This window comes from Mytilus trossulus, chromosome 9, assembly GCF_036588685.1.
Source record: "Mytilus trossulus isolate FHL-02 chromosome 9, PNRI_Mtr1.1.1.hap1, whole genome shotgun sequence".
Taxonomy (NCBI): domain Eukaryota; kingdom Metazoa; phylum Mollusca; class Bivalvia; order Mytilida; family Mytilidae; genus Mytilus; species Mytilus trossulus.
This window is the reverse complement of record NC_086381.1, coordinates 50,558,577-50,575,933: the sequence shown is the minus strand read 5'-3', so window position 1 is coordinate 50,575,933 and position 17,357 is coordinate 50,558,577. Positions and strand designations below refer to the sequence as shown.

General features: G+C 30.7%; 1 protein-coding gene across 3 annotated transcripts in view; it reads left to right on the top strand.

Annotated features, from left to right (window-relative positions):
- LOC134683070 (lactadherin-like) overlaps nt 1-14,520 on the top strand; it is an 87,628-nt gene extending 73,108 nt beyond the window's left edge. For 2 of the 3 annotated variants that reach the window (XM_063542121.1, XM_063542120.1), the window contains 8 exons: nt 1,248-1,386; nt 2,167-2,307; nt 4,242-4,414; nt 6,091-6,171; nt 7,231-7,375; nt 9,207-9,254; nt 9,842-10,090; nt 11,230-14,520. In XM_063542121.1, coding sequence (XP_063398191.1) covers nt 1,248-1,386; nt 2,167-2,307; nt 4,242-4,414; nt 6,091-6,171; nt 7,231-7,375; nt 9,207-9,254; nt 9,842-10,090; nt 11,230-11,501 — 1,248 coding nt within the window. In that variant the 3' untranslated portion in view covers nt 11,502-14,520. The remainder of the gene's footprint in view (nt 1-1,247; nt 1,387-2,166; nt 2,308-4,241; nt 4,415-6,090; nt 6,172-7,230; nt 7,376-9,206; nt 9,255-9,841; nt 10,091-11,229) is intronic. The other variant, XM_063542123.1, reaches the window with a different exon arrangement.
- Nucleotides 14,521-17,357: the final 2,837 nt, after the last annotated feature.

Genomic DNA, 17,357 nt, shown 5'->3' with positions numbered 1-17,357 from the left:
CAATCACGGAAAAATGTATTGATCTATGAAGCAGTTAGTGGCTTTTTCATTATTATACTATTATAGAATATAAATTTAGTGATTTTTTTTTGTCAAAGAAGATACTAGTAATTCATAATATCTTCAGCAGATTAAGTTAAGTCAAAATGCCAGTTTTGAATATAGGTTTTTAAAGACTATAAAGGTTGTCATATGCTATAACAGAAATATGACAGGTGTTATCTATTCGCTAAGATGTGTTTGAGTTTTTGTTTTTGTCATTTAATTAGGGACTTTTCGTTTTGAATTTACCTCGGAGTTCAGTATTTTTGTGAATTTGATTTTTATAATACTTATATATTGATATTGCAAAACTAGGATGATGATTTAGTTTTTTTGAATATGCATTTCTGTTTTTTGTTTTGTTTTTATATACTGATAAATTAAGAGTGTTTTATTGAACTTGAGGATGTCATTGTGACATTGGAACACTCATTTCGACGATTAAACAACTATCTCATAAAACTGTTTTATTATTATAATGTTACTGTTATGGATAATTGTCCTACATTTTAAACTCATTTTCAAATGTAAGCAAATAAGGTAAAAACATAGAACTACGTGATATCACAATATTGATATATGATGTTGAACGTTAACTATGTATAGGCATACATTTAAAGGCGTATCATGTATCTATTTTCCCTAAAAACTGTACTGACAATTAACCATAAAAAATTACAACTGAAAGCATGAATGTAAATTTCATGTGCACAGGTGGTACAAATCGTTTTAATAAATACCGAATCACGTTCCTGTGTAATTCATAATTATTGCACGCCGCGTAAGACATTCAATTTGTCTTCATTTTGTTTATGTTTATCTAAATATGATGTAATAGGATTAATCTTTGTTTTGTATTGGTAGAATTAGTTTCAAAGCTTCATTTATTCTGAATAAAATCACAAACATGTCAACAACTCAAAGATTTGTCATGCTACAAGTTTTGTAATTTCAAAATGGTAAAAATTGTAAACGTTTGTAAGCACTTAAATACTTGAGTAATCATTCTTGAAGTTAGTTTTGTAATTTGCTCGGATATAAGCTCAACGGGACGAAATAAGACCTAATAGGAATGATAGAACATGTATAATCTATATGTGCCAAGTCAGGAATATGAAAGTTGTTATCTATTTGTTTGATGTGTTTTCAGCTTTGATTTTTTAATTCGATTATGAAATTTCAACCTAATTTTCTTCCATTGTCAGGTTTTTGAGGGTAATACTGATGCATTCTCAATTAAACATACGTACTTAGACAAACCAGTAATAGCACGTTACATCAAATTCCATACAGTCCACTGGCACCGGCATCCGAGTATGAGAGTTGAAGTCCTTGGGTGTCAGCGTAAGTAGTATTTATCATCAAATCATACAAGTGAGATGATTAGCTAGCTATAAAACCTGGTTTAGTCCACCATTTTCTACATAAGAAAATGCTTGTACCAATTCAGAAATATGAAAGTTGTTATCCATTCGTTTGATGTGTTTGAGCTTTTGATTTTGCCATTTGAATGGTCCAGGAACCCCGTTTTGAATTCTCCTCGGAGTTCAGTACTTTTGTAATTTCATTTTTAATACACATCAAAGGCACAAATAAAATATTTTTTAGAGGTAGACATGCAGATGGTTTACTTGTTACATCACTGTTGTTTACTAAAAATCATGAACACTTATTGTGTAAAAGTTTAAATTCGTTTTAGAAAAGTGCAACTTAAAAAATGAGTAAGTGAAATTGAAATTTCTGCATAACGGATAAATAATACTCGAGTTAAACATATCTTAATTCTTAAACCCAGCAAGAATATATGATGACTCCGGGTAAATTTGAACGAATTCCAAAAAATAAAGAAAGATTCAAGCATGATAAGGCAAGTGATTAAGTGGTTGCGGTTTGTGCACATTTTCTATTTCATAAAATATATGTATTTAATAAGTAAACTTGATGTATACGTGAAAGAAGTTTTATCCGGTATAAAATGATATAGCATTTTTTTATGGCATATATTTGCACATCTGTTTTTTGTTTTCGATCAAGTACGGATCTGCCAGAAAGTAAACTTAATTAAAAGATCCCTTTGGTAACCATTTCCACGTAAATGAAATAGATATATAAATATTTTCTCAGTTTGTAAAGAACAAATAGGACTGCCCCCTTATGGCAAAATCCGAGCTTCAACGTGGGCTAAAAGTAGAAAGAAGAGTTCTTGCCAGCCTGAAGATGGGAATATCCTCAGCAACAAAGCATGGTGCGCAAAGAAACAAAACGGTAGGTTATGGATATTATTCGATAACAGCTAGTTGATTAAAACAATATTTATTTATCATAATAAAAATTCGATTGTAAAGGACATAAGAACTAATCTTCAAAACCAACGGCAACACTTTTAAAAAACCTTAAGGTTGTTTCAATCTTTTAAATGTTTAAGGGCCATAGGGATTCACTGACTTGTATATTCAGGCCAATGAACGTATGTGTTGTTTTAGAATGCATGTCGTCCCTTCTTTGTGCAAACATATGCCTTATGTATTGCTTTGTCATAAAAGACTCTTTTGATATTGAAAGAACCTTATTTTATCACACATGTGCCCAAAAAGTCTAAGTTCAAAACTATTTTTAGATGTTTTCCAAATAAGTGGGTGATTTATTACTTTTTACAATCCTGTGCATTCATGTCGATTTTATCAGATCGTGGTTGCAATTTAATTTTAAAATATGCCGCATTTCTGCATATATTTGAATTGTAAAGTAATATGATCAAAATATGTGTTTGATAGTTTATGAAGCGTGAAACACTTTCTTTTATGGATAAGAAATCCTTTAAAAATCTTTGAAATTCTAACAGGGTTGTGAAAAAGTTAAAACAGATGCACAAAAGAATTTTTATCAAGTTTTAATTGGTACCAAGGAGAAATATGGAAAATAATTATTGATCTAGATGACTAAAATTTTAAGTACTTGCTTAACTATTGCCTAAGATGGTATAAAGTCCTTGATACGTTAATCGTATATAGACATTATTGTGACACGACCTGTTGAATCTAGCGTTATACATTAGTGATTTTATCTATGATTGTGTATTTTTTCCTCGGAGATATCATACCTACCAATTCAAGCTCAATTTCGATACACCGTCCGATATGAAATGAAATATTCCAGGACGTGCGTGTGGTATAATATAAAATAATTAAAAATCCTGTAACAAAATCAGGGTCATATTATACTTACATTCCTTGAAAGGGTATGACCTAGTGGTCAATATTTCGTGTATAGCATTAGGATTTGATTTAGCCACGACCAAATTACATACCTAGACCTATTTTACAATGTTTACCTTCTAATTTTCAAACAACTTTTACAAACAAGTAAATTAAATCACCACTGACTGCAACAAATAATGTAACAAAAGTCACAATAAAGGAATGCTTTGAAAGGTTTCCGAAAGACCCATTTTAAACAATTTTAAAACTAGTTTTATAAATCAACATTAGTATGTAAATTTGCATCTAAATGTTTTTACAGACATTGTCAATAATTCTATGTTTAAATCACATACAAATGTGCTCAAATTTAAATAATTATCTGCTTTGTATTTACTTAACATAAGCCTAAAGTATGAAGGTAATAGATGTTGTAAAACTGCAAGTGCTCTCAAATCCACACACAGGCAAATGATGTTTAAATTTCAAGTTTACAATACAAGTCTTTAAAATAATATTTAGTTAAGATTACTATTATAAAATAATATAAATAAATAGTTATGACATTACACCTTTTTATAGCTGTACTAAATATTCTATTCAATTCAATATAGTTGGTACCTGTATATGCATATTTAAAAAAAAATAAAAAATTGGTGGTTCCTTGCTTGTCAGTTTTCAGCTGTATTTGGGGTTACTCTTATTAAAAAAAAACACACAGAAAAACAAGATAACCTGTATGACAATAAGTTAAAAGAAAATAATTCATGTTATTTTAATTTTCCTTGTCATATTCACCAGAAATGTTTTTACAAACTAAAAGAAATTGAAAGGAGTTCCATTATATGAACTAGTGGGTTCAATAAAAGAGGTAATAATGATCCTTCTTACAGACTAAGCAATTGTCTTACTGAATCATGATTCGGCCTTTGATAAACATGATTTCAAAATCAAAAATAATCTAATGTATAAAAATTCATAGTATGTATTTACAACATGTAGAACACCAGTGGATAGAAATAGATGTCGGACCGCCCACCCTTATAACAGGGATTTTAACTAAAGGCAGAGCAGATAGTAAAAAACAACACTGGGTTACCAGATTTAAAATAACTTACAGCAACGACTCCCAAGTCTGGTACCAGTATAAAGATGCCCATAATGCGGAACCCAGGGTAAGTGTGTGTGTTTATCTAACTCATGTAATCAGGCCTAATGCATACTAATATACAACAATCAAAACACGAGTAGCAAGACATAAAGGTTGAATTTTGCAATAAGTCAATCTCTTATTCATCACGTTTAGATGCAATAAAAAAAAAGTGACATACTAAAACATGAACATATTTCAAAAATATATGAATATTTGAGATATGTGAAGTTTTTGTGTTATTATTGTAAATATAAATTTTGTTCAATCTTTGTGTGTTTGTTTTGTCGTAAACTCTCGCGGTAGTACACAGTTGAAACAAATAGAAGTAGCGTCACAGTGGATCTGCAAATAGCAGTAGCAGTACTCACAGTTATGTAGGCGGCTGCAATTGACGATGTTTATAGAAAGAGATCATTTCAGTAACAGTAACTCTTCATCACAGTTATTGATGATTAATTGTTGATCTGAGCGTCACTGATGAGTCTTATGTAGACGAAACGCGCGTCTGGCGTATTAAATTATAATCCTGGTACCTTTGATAACTATTATTATAATACAGTAATAAGTATCCAATGCATCTTTGTGTAGATAATTGTTTTTAATATTTACCACAATGAAAACAAAATGTTTATGCTTTAGTTGTGTTAATACTTTACAATTTATCATTATTAAAACAATAAATATTTGTTGTGTGCTTAAAAGATTACTCCACTAAACCTATGTATTTGCTGAGGTTTATTTCCCGGGAATGTATCCCTTATGTAATTCAATTAACCCTTTGTATTATCCAACTTAAACTAAGAGGAATGGGAAAGGTTAACCCTTATCCATAGTTTTAGAGAAACCAATTTGCTGTTTGAAAGGGGTTTGCAAACATGATAGTTGTATATTTAAAGCACTATACGTCTAACCAACCCTTATATACGAGTGATTATCATAGGAACTACTTTAGATAGAACACCAATGAGATGTGGAGTAGGAATAGAAAATTACCAAGAATTCCACCTCAAAGTCCTAATTGATATCATATTAAATGTGTCACAGCTTTGAAAAATAACATGCCGAGTAACACATTACATGCTTACACCATTTGTCATATAACCAACTTAAAAACTAATAAGCCTTTAATCGCTTATTAATTGTATACAAACAAAACTACATGCGCTTTGATGGTTATAACTTACAATAAATAATTCAGCTTATTGAAGGAAATTCACAGAAGTACTCAACGACAATATGTATATACTCTCACAGATAAATACAGCGTGCTTATGCTTCGTTTCACCAGTGGCAGCAGTGTTAGTCATTTCCGCTTCCGGTAGAAGAAGACTTAGCAGGGATTCAAAATTCATCAGCAGGCCTCATTTCTAAAGCTGTATTGCGTAATAACAAAATAACTGAACTTAACAATTGTATGAATTCTTTCAATGTTGTATATACTTAATACTGGGATTTTATCAATGGAGGATGGAAGAAGGTCGCATACGTGCTCACAAAATTTCACTTCTATTAATAAAAAAACAACTTTAGTTGTAGACAGAAGTTGACGTAGTTATCACAGCACTTCACCTAGTTCTAAGTTTGATGTAAAGCAATTCTTCGTCCGAATCCAGCGATAAAGTCTCAGTTTCTTTTTCTCTCTTCTTATTGACTATTGGTTTTTGGAGTTGATTTTTCTGACAAATCTTCGTTTTTTAGCCTCTGAATACATGGTTATGGACCCGATATAACTCGTCCTCTGCGCAATTAATTCCTGACATTTACACGGATGACGGCCTGGTAAGAACTAACTACGGTGGCGTTGAACCTTTTCTTTTACTGTAAAGTAGAAATTTTCCAGTATTTTCTGTTTTTGAATTCAGAGCGAAAATCCGATTGCCATTTGCTGCTTACAAATTTGAGTCCTCTAACTAATGTCTTGTTTCACAATGTATCATTTTAAACTTATACCATGAAAATGATTTTGGTTTTCAATTTAAGCAATAGCAGCGCAACTAAATTCAAATACAGGCTTAAATGGAAGTTTAAGTTTTAAGATAGTTTCTATTGTAGACGGAACGCGCATCAGGCGTAAATACAAAATTTCAATCCTGGTATCTATGATGATTTTATTTAACTTTTAACAGAAATTAGTGATTTTTTTGTTTCGAACTAAACATAGTAAGACATTACTGAGGAATCAAATTCGTAAATGATTATTGCACGTATATATGTTATTACTTTCTATTTATTTGATGAAGTATATTCTAAATAATTTATCATCTTTAGCAACAAAGATAACGCTTTTTAAACTTTTCTAATTGAAATGTATAATTGGACAAAATTTTTCTTTTTAACTTAAGTAAAGATGTCTATTTCTAATATATTATGTTTAAGACTTTGCTACGTCATTGACGAGTAAATTGAGCATGCGACTATTATATATATATATCCTTTGCACCAGCACCGACACCCTACTAACATGTCTCACCACTAACATTACAAGGGGAGCTAACAAATAATAAGATAACACAGCATGTGATCATGAATTATTTAACGCTTAATACAAGTCATGTTTTAAAATTGCATGAGTGTGTTGCATGGTTGTTAACTGAAAAAAACTAACTATAGGACGGAATGCTGCACAACACACGGGCTGTTTTTATAGAATGGTTGTTATATTATGTCCACATTGGGGCATTGTTCACTTGGAACTGCATGGCAAACACAAGAAATAGCCTACACACCAGTCACGAGCACATTATTACATGACATCACAACACAATTTGCACTTGTTACGGTGGCATCATTTTTGCATTTGTTTCAGAGACTGATTTTTGTAATTAATATTTATTTCAGCTTTTCGGAGGAAATAATGATAAAAATACAGATCGTACACATTACATTAATTCACCTTTCGTAGCAAGATATGTACGTTTCCATCCTTTAGAATGGCATGGGAAAATATCAATGAGAGTTGGACTTCTAGGCTGTCCACATACAGGTAACATATATTTCTCTCTTTCAGCATATTGAATGAAAGATACAAGAATATTCTTGTATCTAAACTTTGTGAAAAATGAACTGGTAATCTGAATCGTATTTGAAATTAATATAAGGCCTTTCTCAAAGTTAATTAATATAAGGCATTTCTCAAAGTAAATTAATATAAGGCCTTTCTCAAAGTAAATGAATATAAGTCATTTCTCAACGTGAAGGGTCTGCGTCTGTTGGAAGTGTACAGTTATAATTAAAAGTATGCTATTGGGCAAAGGCTGTAACTCACAAGAATTATAAAATGTTTGAAAGTTCTTTGAACTTGGACTCCAGCTCTGTCTTTTGAAATAAGAAAAATGAACATATGGTTAAATTAAAAACCACTGTATCTCAATTTTTCATATTAATACCATGTCGCGTAAAATATGTTCGTTCGAATTTCTTATCCTGGATTTCAAAATAAACTCATGTTGCACTCTGATATGCCATTTGTTGTCAAACAAACAGTAAGAACCAAATAAGATAACTTGTTTTTGAATTTTTACAGTTCTACTTTTCAACTTTGTAACCTGCTGTATTATTTTACTGACATGTTAAAACGATTATATACATATATTTAAGATTAATTTAAATTTAAACAAATTTATATTGAAATTAATGCAAATTTACAGCATATCGATTTCTTAAGTGCAGACAATGTTGATATAATTCCTTTTTTTCGAAATTCAAGACATAAAATTTCTCTACAAGTAGTACCCTAGTTCCGATACATTAAATTACTTCTTCGTTTAAATCTGGTCACGCATGTAGGCATATATATTGTCACTACTGCTTTAACAAGACATTAACATTTTGAACATCTTTCACGTTACTTTTGTATGTTTTACGCCCTTGTAAACATTAATTTTAACATCTTAAAAAGATTCTTCTTTTATCTTTGCCTCTAATATCTACCAGCTGTTTACAATTAAATTAATTAATGAGAAACGATGCATCAGTGAGACATGTTGGTACCATTTGGAAGACCTACTAGAATAAAACAAACAATTTTCAAGTTATTATGTTCTTTGTAATTATATTAAGTAGGAAGCATGCAAAAAATAAAAACCACACTTTACTAATTTCATGCAATAAAGGCAAACTACTTCCAAATTGTATTTGACTTAAATGTTCCTTAAAAGAAAATCAACTTTCACTGTAAACAATATATAACTGTCACAATCACGCTCCACAAAATTCACAGTTAAATAAATACATAACACTGATTTAGAGTGTGATACATGCGTGTTTTCATGTTGTGAATTAACGTACCTTTTCTGTGTGCTTCTCCTGAAGGATTGGACCATGCGTCTATCAATCGGTAACTATCTATTTCACAGAGAAGGGGAAATTGATAAATATTGCTTGGTACCAGACCAAAAACTTGAGATGTGGTCTATCATTGAAAACAAAAAAATAATGTTGAGGATCGAAGAATGGTCAGATTTTAAATGTACAAACTACCATTTTTCTGCATGAGATGAAATACACATTCATTTTATCCTTTTTTAAATACATTCGAAACTATTGAGGTTTCATAATTTTTCGATGGGCACCAGTTTTCATGGATTTCGTTGGTACAGGTGAACCACAAATGTGCCATATACTTGTTCATGTTCTATGCAGACTTTAGCAAAACCGCGAAATTAAATATCCACTGAAGTGAAAGTTTTCCTCTATCCACGAAAATTTGTACCCACGAAAATTAATAAAATCACAGTTTTTAATTTTCTATTATATTATGTTTAATATGGCACTGATGTCATTAATATAAAACTGTGCACGTTTTTGTTTACTAGGTTCTTGTGGCGATCAGTTCATGCGTGTAAACGAAGACACCCCTTGTGGTAAGTAAATATGTTTATACAGTTTTCATATCATTAATTTTCCATTTTTAAGTGTTTTAATCACAACAATGTAATGATGATATTTTTTAAGTTCAATGAAAAACCCTTTTGGCATTAGACAAAACTTTAAAGACCATTACCTTTGGTAAATAGTTTTGTTTGTGCAAGCATCATTCTGGTATATTGCTACACGCACCAGGATACACCATTAGGGGAGGGGAACTATAATTCATTCAACTCCCTATAGATATTTTTACATAAAATTATAATTTGTCTTCCGTATTTAAATTAAAATATGGATATATCTTAAGAAAACGATGTCTCATATTTCAAATTTACTTGTTCCATATGAATAGACGATTGATTCTATTTATACCTTATAAAAGGTTACCCAATAACGGTTTAAACTAGATATGATTAATGTCTTGCGCAATGAATTAATTTTTTGAGAAGATGATTCAATAAAGGCAAAGCATACCTTGATTTGTTGATATTTTATTGAACACTAATGATTGAAGCACATAAGTATAAACCGACTTTGATTTTTAAGAATTATGAAAGCAAAATCATTTATGTTTTTTTTTCAGTTGAAAATTTAGCATTTAAAAAGGAGGCTTGGATAAACAGCAAGCGTCATTATAAAAGACACATCCGTAACAGAATCACTCAAGGACATGCATCAAGGGCAGTAGACGGATTCATCGACCAGGATGTTCACCGGTGCACCATCTTAGATAATATTTATGGAGATAATCCAGTTTGGACGGTTGATTTAGGACATAATGTTGACGTTTCGGGTGTTGTTATTTATACCTGGCAAGGATTTGATGAGAAAAGTATGTAGAAACTATGAACATGTAATTAAATAACATTACATTGATCGGTATTGTCGATCACTTGGGTTTGGCTAGTTTAATGAAATTCCACTTTTAAATGTACCGTGGGTTCGTTATTTATGTTAATACCTTTAATACACAAACGTACAATGTAGCTATGTAGAGCATAAAAGCATATATTTTAAAATACTGTTTTTAAAACCAAAAACAGAAATCATCTTGGGAATAGATAACTTCAATTATGATATGAAAGATACCAAATTAAAATCTCTTAAAATTGAAGCATCAATGTAAAAATGTCTGAGTATAACACAAAACCCTTTTTAAGGAACAAACACCATTTTAATGTGTACAACCTTACTATACGACTTACACATAACTTGCAACTGGAAATTGAAAGGAAAAAACGACATACAACAATTAGTCATGACTTACCTTCACCATCAAATCTTTGATACAACTTGTACTAATTAGAAGAAAGTCAGATGTTTGAAACATGATACCACCTCAATCAATGTGGTTGCTCTAAGAATAGTCCTGTTAAAATCAATTTAAGTAAAGATATATCCGAAACAAAGGGTAAAATAACATCGAACTCCGAGAAAAATTCAAAACGGAAAGTCCTTAACCAAAAGGCAAAATCAAAAGCTCAAACACATTAAACGATTTGATAACAAATGTCATATTACAGACGTGGTAAAGGTATTTTCTCATTGAGAAAATGGTGGAGTAAACCTGGTTTTATAACTAGCTAAATAAATGCAGCAGTAATATACCGCTGTTCAAAACTCGTATATCAATGGATACAAAACAAATCGGGGTAACAAACTAAAAAAAAAAAACGAATTAAATATAAGACAAGAACAACGAAACAACATTAAAATGTAACACAAACAGCAACGGACTAAACATTAGACAAAATCCGATGAGAATAACAAACATAACATCAAAACCATATATATGAATTTGGGATAAAAGAAAAAAAAGTACCTTGACACGTCTTAGGGTAATGTGACACTCGCGCTTGTATGACCGTTTCATAAAATTCCATTATATTGAAGAACATTTGAATGTTCATATTAGTCCCTTTTCCTAACTTAATTTACTTATTTTAATCTGATCATTCTTTTTGTTTTCAGAAGATACAGCAACATCAGAACATTTAAATAATTTAGATAGACTAGTAATATATGTCGACGATAAGTCGAAAGGAGACGATGATTCGAGTGTGACTGGAAATATGTGTGGTTACATAACAAAAATAAATGGTGCTTTATCTTCAGACAAAATACACATGCAATGTGTACGACCGCAAAAGGGACGATTTGTATTGATAGAGGCGTGGGGTGCGTCTAATAGTTATAGTAGACTTTTTAGTGCGGTCCTGTGCGAGGTGATGGTATATGCATGATAAATACTCATAAATCCAAATGTATGACGTAACAATCATATATTTTTCATGACAGAGAATGTGATATTTTTTTATCGATATGACGATTTTTTTTACTTTTATACATTAGTGGCAAATATATCCATTTTAATATGGAATATATCTACAAACGTGAGGGAGTTTGAAAACATATATAATAAAGCACCATGTGACATATGATGTCAGACAGATTTCGATTTTCGTGTAGACACGTGACATACAAGGTTGACTGGACCAATCTTACATATAAAACGCCTAGTACTTCGTAAATACCTCATATGAGATAATTATATTGTATCAAATATACGACATTTAAGTTATCCCTCACTGTGCCAACACGATAGCAGAATGGATAGTTTCGTAGAAAGCTTCAAGTACATAAAAAAACTGGTACGAGTTGTACGCCAAATACAGCTAGAGAACCAGTAGAAGTTTACAAATACATTACAAATGTTAAAGACACATTTTATAGTGTATAAGAGATGAATTGTGTTCATTAAACATTACTTAAGTATATACATTATAAAATTATAGTTCATCTGGTGAGAGTCGGTTTGATGAAACTTGTTAGTATGAAATAATCATGATGACAAACAAATATTATTATATAATAAATTTCATTATTATAAATATGATAATAATATCATCCAGGTAAAGATATGTAGTTTGTTATATGTCTTTGAGAACCTAAGTGCTGGACACGTGGATAATCACATGACATATTACAAAAGCATGTGATATCCTCATGGAAAGAAACTATGTTATGTTCCATAATATTGTATATTGAAAACATCCCATGTTCTACAATAATTAATAATTTATACAAAACGAATTTTAGATTTCGCGCCGCTCTCAAGCATTTCTTCAAAGCTCTGTTTAATATCCTTACAATGTGTACTTCATTAAAAGTCATATTTATCAATATTATGAAATTGAAGCAAATTGCATATAATTACTTTGATATTTATCGTGATGATTTACAGTTTGTAGTGTGAATAAACAAAAACAAATAATTTAAAAATATAAATATTCCTTGTAGTAATATGGGACATGAATCTCATTTGAAATCTTTTCAACTTATCTACTTTAAATTTTAAATTTCAAAATAAAGCAAACAAACATGTTTCAATTGAATAATATTTATTTTTATTTAAAGACAATAACATTTAAAGTTTCTTCAAATTACATGGACGGACTATTCTATATAACAGGGTATATGTATCCGCACTGCCTAAGTTGTAAAACTGTTTACGAGAATTTAAGGGTAATAGTTTTCAGATAAAGTAAGAATGCACTTAGTGATGTTCAGGTTCATACATTCATTTGATTCAAGTGTTAGACCTTTTTGACGCACCACGTATATAAAGGTGATAATTTCAAACTATGTTCAACCTTGAACAATCTTTTATTGAGGGTTTCTTTTTAGTGTTAAAATTTATCTGTGGTGTGACACAAACAAATGCAAATTGCATGACTCTTTGTATAGATGTAATTTAGACAACCTTAAGTGGTTTCAAATTTTATGTACTTTTTGACGATTCAACTTTTTTAAAGAACCAATATAAGCGTTTGAAGTGAAGAATAAATTGACTTGCTTGTAATATATACAAGGTATTTTTTGTTTTTTTGTTTAAACGTATTTAGGTCAACAGTTTTCCTTTTTTCGGTCTTTTTCTGTCATTTAAAGTCTGTTTAAAGTTTAGGTTCTGTATTTCAGTATTTGTAGTTGTAAATTTTGTCTTTGGAAATGTAGATCTACGATTGTGTGATAAGAAATAATTGAAAGAAGAAATAACATTTTTGATCTGATCTTTGTACACATATTAGTTTATGAACTTAATGCTTGTTTTCAACTTCCAGAATATCTTGCTTTACTAGCAAACTGTGCGCTAGTGATAATATGCGTATACGTTAAACTATTTCTTACATATCCATCTGTTGTCATTAAGTCCTATAGTCCTAAGACTTAATGATATAAGTAAGAAACACATTACCTTCTTGGTGTCTTCAAGGACCATGATTCATCAACAAAACATAATAAGTTCATAAAAGTATTTCATATTTTGAATAGAATCTCAGAGATGCCTATAGGAACAAGACATGGTGTATATATTTCGTTTAAAATATCGTTTGTGATGATATTACTATATTTATTGAGTGTGTTTGCATCAACTTATTCTTGTAACTTGGTGTACATTTCACTTATCATTTGATGTCTGATATATATCATTCAAGAACTGTATAAATGTACGTTAAAGTAGCTCCAAACCGAGGTTATCGGTAATGCACATACATAGCATTGTTGACGTATAGAAAATCAAGATGAATAAAGAATTTAAAAGATCCAGACAATTCAACCTGTAAACTTTGTTGTTTAATCAACATGTGTTACAAACAACAGAAACAATGAAAACGTTTGCAGTTCACATCTTTTATGTGATACATGTAATACTGTGCCAGTAAAATATTTCATATGGATATAACAACATATTCTTATAATAAGAAGTTGTGGTTGGATTTCATATCATTTTGTGAAATATTCTTTTCATTTATATAAGTACTAACTTGAAGAAAAATAATGAAATATTTTAACAATTTGTTGGATAAATGAATTCAGTTTGTTGGCTATTTATGAATTTGTGATACATGTTTTTGTTGTTGTTTAGGTTGACTAAAAAGTATTTCAACGTGAAATCCATTTTCATAATATTCTTATTTTCTATGTTTCTGCAAGTCAATACCAGCGATGAGCCTTCTTAACAAATTCTATTTGATCCACACTTAATGCAGTTTTAGTTTTAACAGATATATCCCTAAAATGGTATTGTTTTCAAAGACACGATAAATTGTTTATTTAGGCATTGAAAACTTGCAGAATTATGTTTGTTACTATAGAAACAGTCAATATTATTGTTTTTTTTCTTCTGGTTACTAGATACTGTATAAGTTATGTTAAAAATCGTTTTTGTTGTTACGTATAAATAAAATTACAAAAAACAGATTTACTTGTTTACTCCATGTGCCAGTTCAAAGTCAGAAACATCTTCCATTGTTGGTCAAGTGGTCAAGAATTGGTGTGAAAACTCGTCAAAGATACAAGACTGACAATTTTGTACGCCAGACGCAACACAAAACTCATCACTGGTTCTTGAATTGGATCTTCACAAACCAAAACCGTTGAAAACCGTCAACTGTAATTAAAAAAACAATGGAATAAAAGAAACACTGAAATGCTACAGAATCAAAGAAACCATAGAAACGGACTATTTGATCACAACTGTTGTATTCCTGTCTTAGTACATGACGTTTTAAGAAATTTTTTTGGGGTTGAACCTGTTTTATGGTTACCAGACCTCTCGCTTGTATAGTAATGTAAAAAAATACCCTTAAAATGAAAACATTACGCGACAGGAATTCAAAACAAATAAACGAAAACAACGAGACACTGTTATCTCAAAGATTGTATATTGTTTGTCCTCTGTGCATCTTTTTAGTGCATTGCGATTTTGGCTTTCGCAATTTCCTTTACACCATGCCTCCCTTTTCTCTTATCTATATACTTAGATGGAACTATCTAACAAAACGATAAAAAAAAAAAGTATTTCAACATTAAGATAACAGATTGTTTTCTTCCTGTGGTAACAGACTATTTTCTTCCTGTGTATACAGTTATGTTCTGCTCCCTTTTTAGAGTAGCATTTGTTATATTAAACTATATTTGTGCCGCTGATGCAATAAAACGTCTCATGAGATATTCTCAACTTAATGCAATGAAAACGAACTAAAAAAGAGAAAGATGTAATCTGAATTTGCATTTGCATACTTATATCTAGACCAAGATAGAATTTATCACAAGAAAAATTGGATTTATTTGAAGTGTAAATACATGAAGATATAAACCATACCCTCGTCGACACTAGGATTGGTTTTGTTTTTGTAAATTGAAACATAAAGTGAACTTTGTCATGACGGAATAGTTTTTTTTTTATATTTCATTGATAAATTTGCATCTGAATGTTAGGATGGAAGGGGGGTTGGTTAAATGTATTTGTCTTCGGCAAATTCACGCCTGTTCTCTCGTCGATAACAATGTTCGCCATTGTGGTTTACATTCTGACTATACTACGCACTTTGCCATGGCGAAATAAAGTTTTTATATTTCAGCGATCGATTGGCATCGGAATGTTGGAAGGTCAAAATGTGTTTGTCTTTGACAAGTTTATTACTTTTCTTTCGTGGGTAGCATTGTCCGTTATTGCGGTTTGGTATTAAATGAATCTAACGATACTGTGCACTATTTCATGACGAAATAAGTTTTTTTTTTATATTTCATCGCTTGATTGGCGTTGAAATGTTGGAAGATTAAAATGTACTTTTCTTCGACGAGCTCGCGTCTTTTCCTTTGTGGATAGCATTATCCTTGTATCTGACGTATTGATTTGTTTTAAATGGATTATCGTCTTCACTTTTGATGATTAGTGTCTCCTTGTGTTGGTTCACTGTATTGACTCCCTTTAAAGCATCGTAATATTCATATCTCCGTTAGATGGTTTATAGTCTTTTCCTATAGCTACTAACAAAATTATATCTCAATCAGATGGTGTACTGTCTTTTCTTACACTATCTGACAAGCTGTTATTTCCTTCAGATGGTTTACTGTCATTTCGTTAAGTATCTGACGAACTGTTATTCATTTTAACTGTGTTCTTTTTTTTCATATAGTATCTAAAGTATTAGTTTCTCTTTAAGATGTTTTTGTTTTTGTTTTTTTTATTTTAGAATCTTGCGAATTGCTATTTCCTTACGTTTGTTTACTCTATATTCTAATACTGTTATCTGATGTATTTCGTCCTGCTTGGGATGGATTACCCTTTATCCAGATAATATATAACGAATATGTATTTCCTTTAAATAAATGTTCTTCCCTTGGTAGTTTCTAACAAAATGGCATCGTCTTTAGATGGTTTATTGTCTGAAAGAAAAAGATGAACTAGTAACACCTTCAGTTGGATAAGTGTCTCTTATATATTCTGCCAAATGGGGATGACTTCTTAACTAGTATCTAATGCACTTATAGTTCCAAACGGTTTGATTACACTAAAACGAAGGTAATATCACTTTATTGTCGAATTGACGTCATATGGTATATACTCGATATAGGAAGATGTGGTGCAAATGAGACAACTCTCCATCCAAATAACAATTGAGTAAAGTAAACCGTTAAAGGTCAAGGTACAACCTTCAACACAGAGTATGTTTCGCTTTTTATGGCACTTGTATGTTGATTTTTTGACGATTTTGAAAGATTTAGCTTATTGCACTTTGTATCGCAATCACATTATAAAACAATTGATTTGATATCTACGTCATTTGTTTACTGGCTGTTGGATTGCTCTCATTTGTAATCCTACCATATCTCCTTATATTGTATTGAGTAATTTGCAAATTTCAGTCCTTATTCTTAATTTTGATCAGCAAAATCTTGATAATGATATGTTGTGATTTAATGTCGGGCGTTTTGCGTGTTGGTATTTAAGTTATATAACGTAATAGTATTAAACTGTTGTAACCTTTTAAAGGTTAAATAAGTACTAGTAAATATTTTTTCTCTACAAATGGTGAAAATGATGTATGTTAGCATTTTTTTCTTGTACATCTGTTTACTAGCTATAGACAGCAGATCTTAACATCTGCATTTTTCAAAACAAAACATCGTTTGTTTTATTGAGTACATGTACATCTATATCGTTGACACCTGAAATAATAAAAATTTGACATTACCACGCAAGCAGCGTATCGTTTGCATATTGGATAGGCAAATATTCAAGTTATTGACCA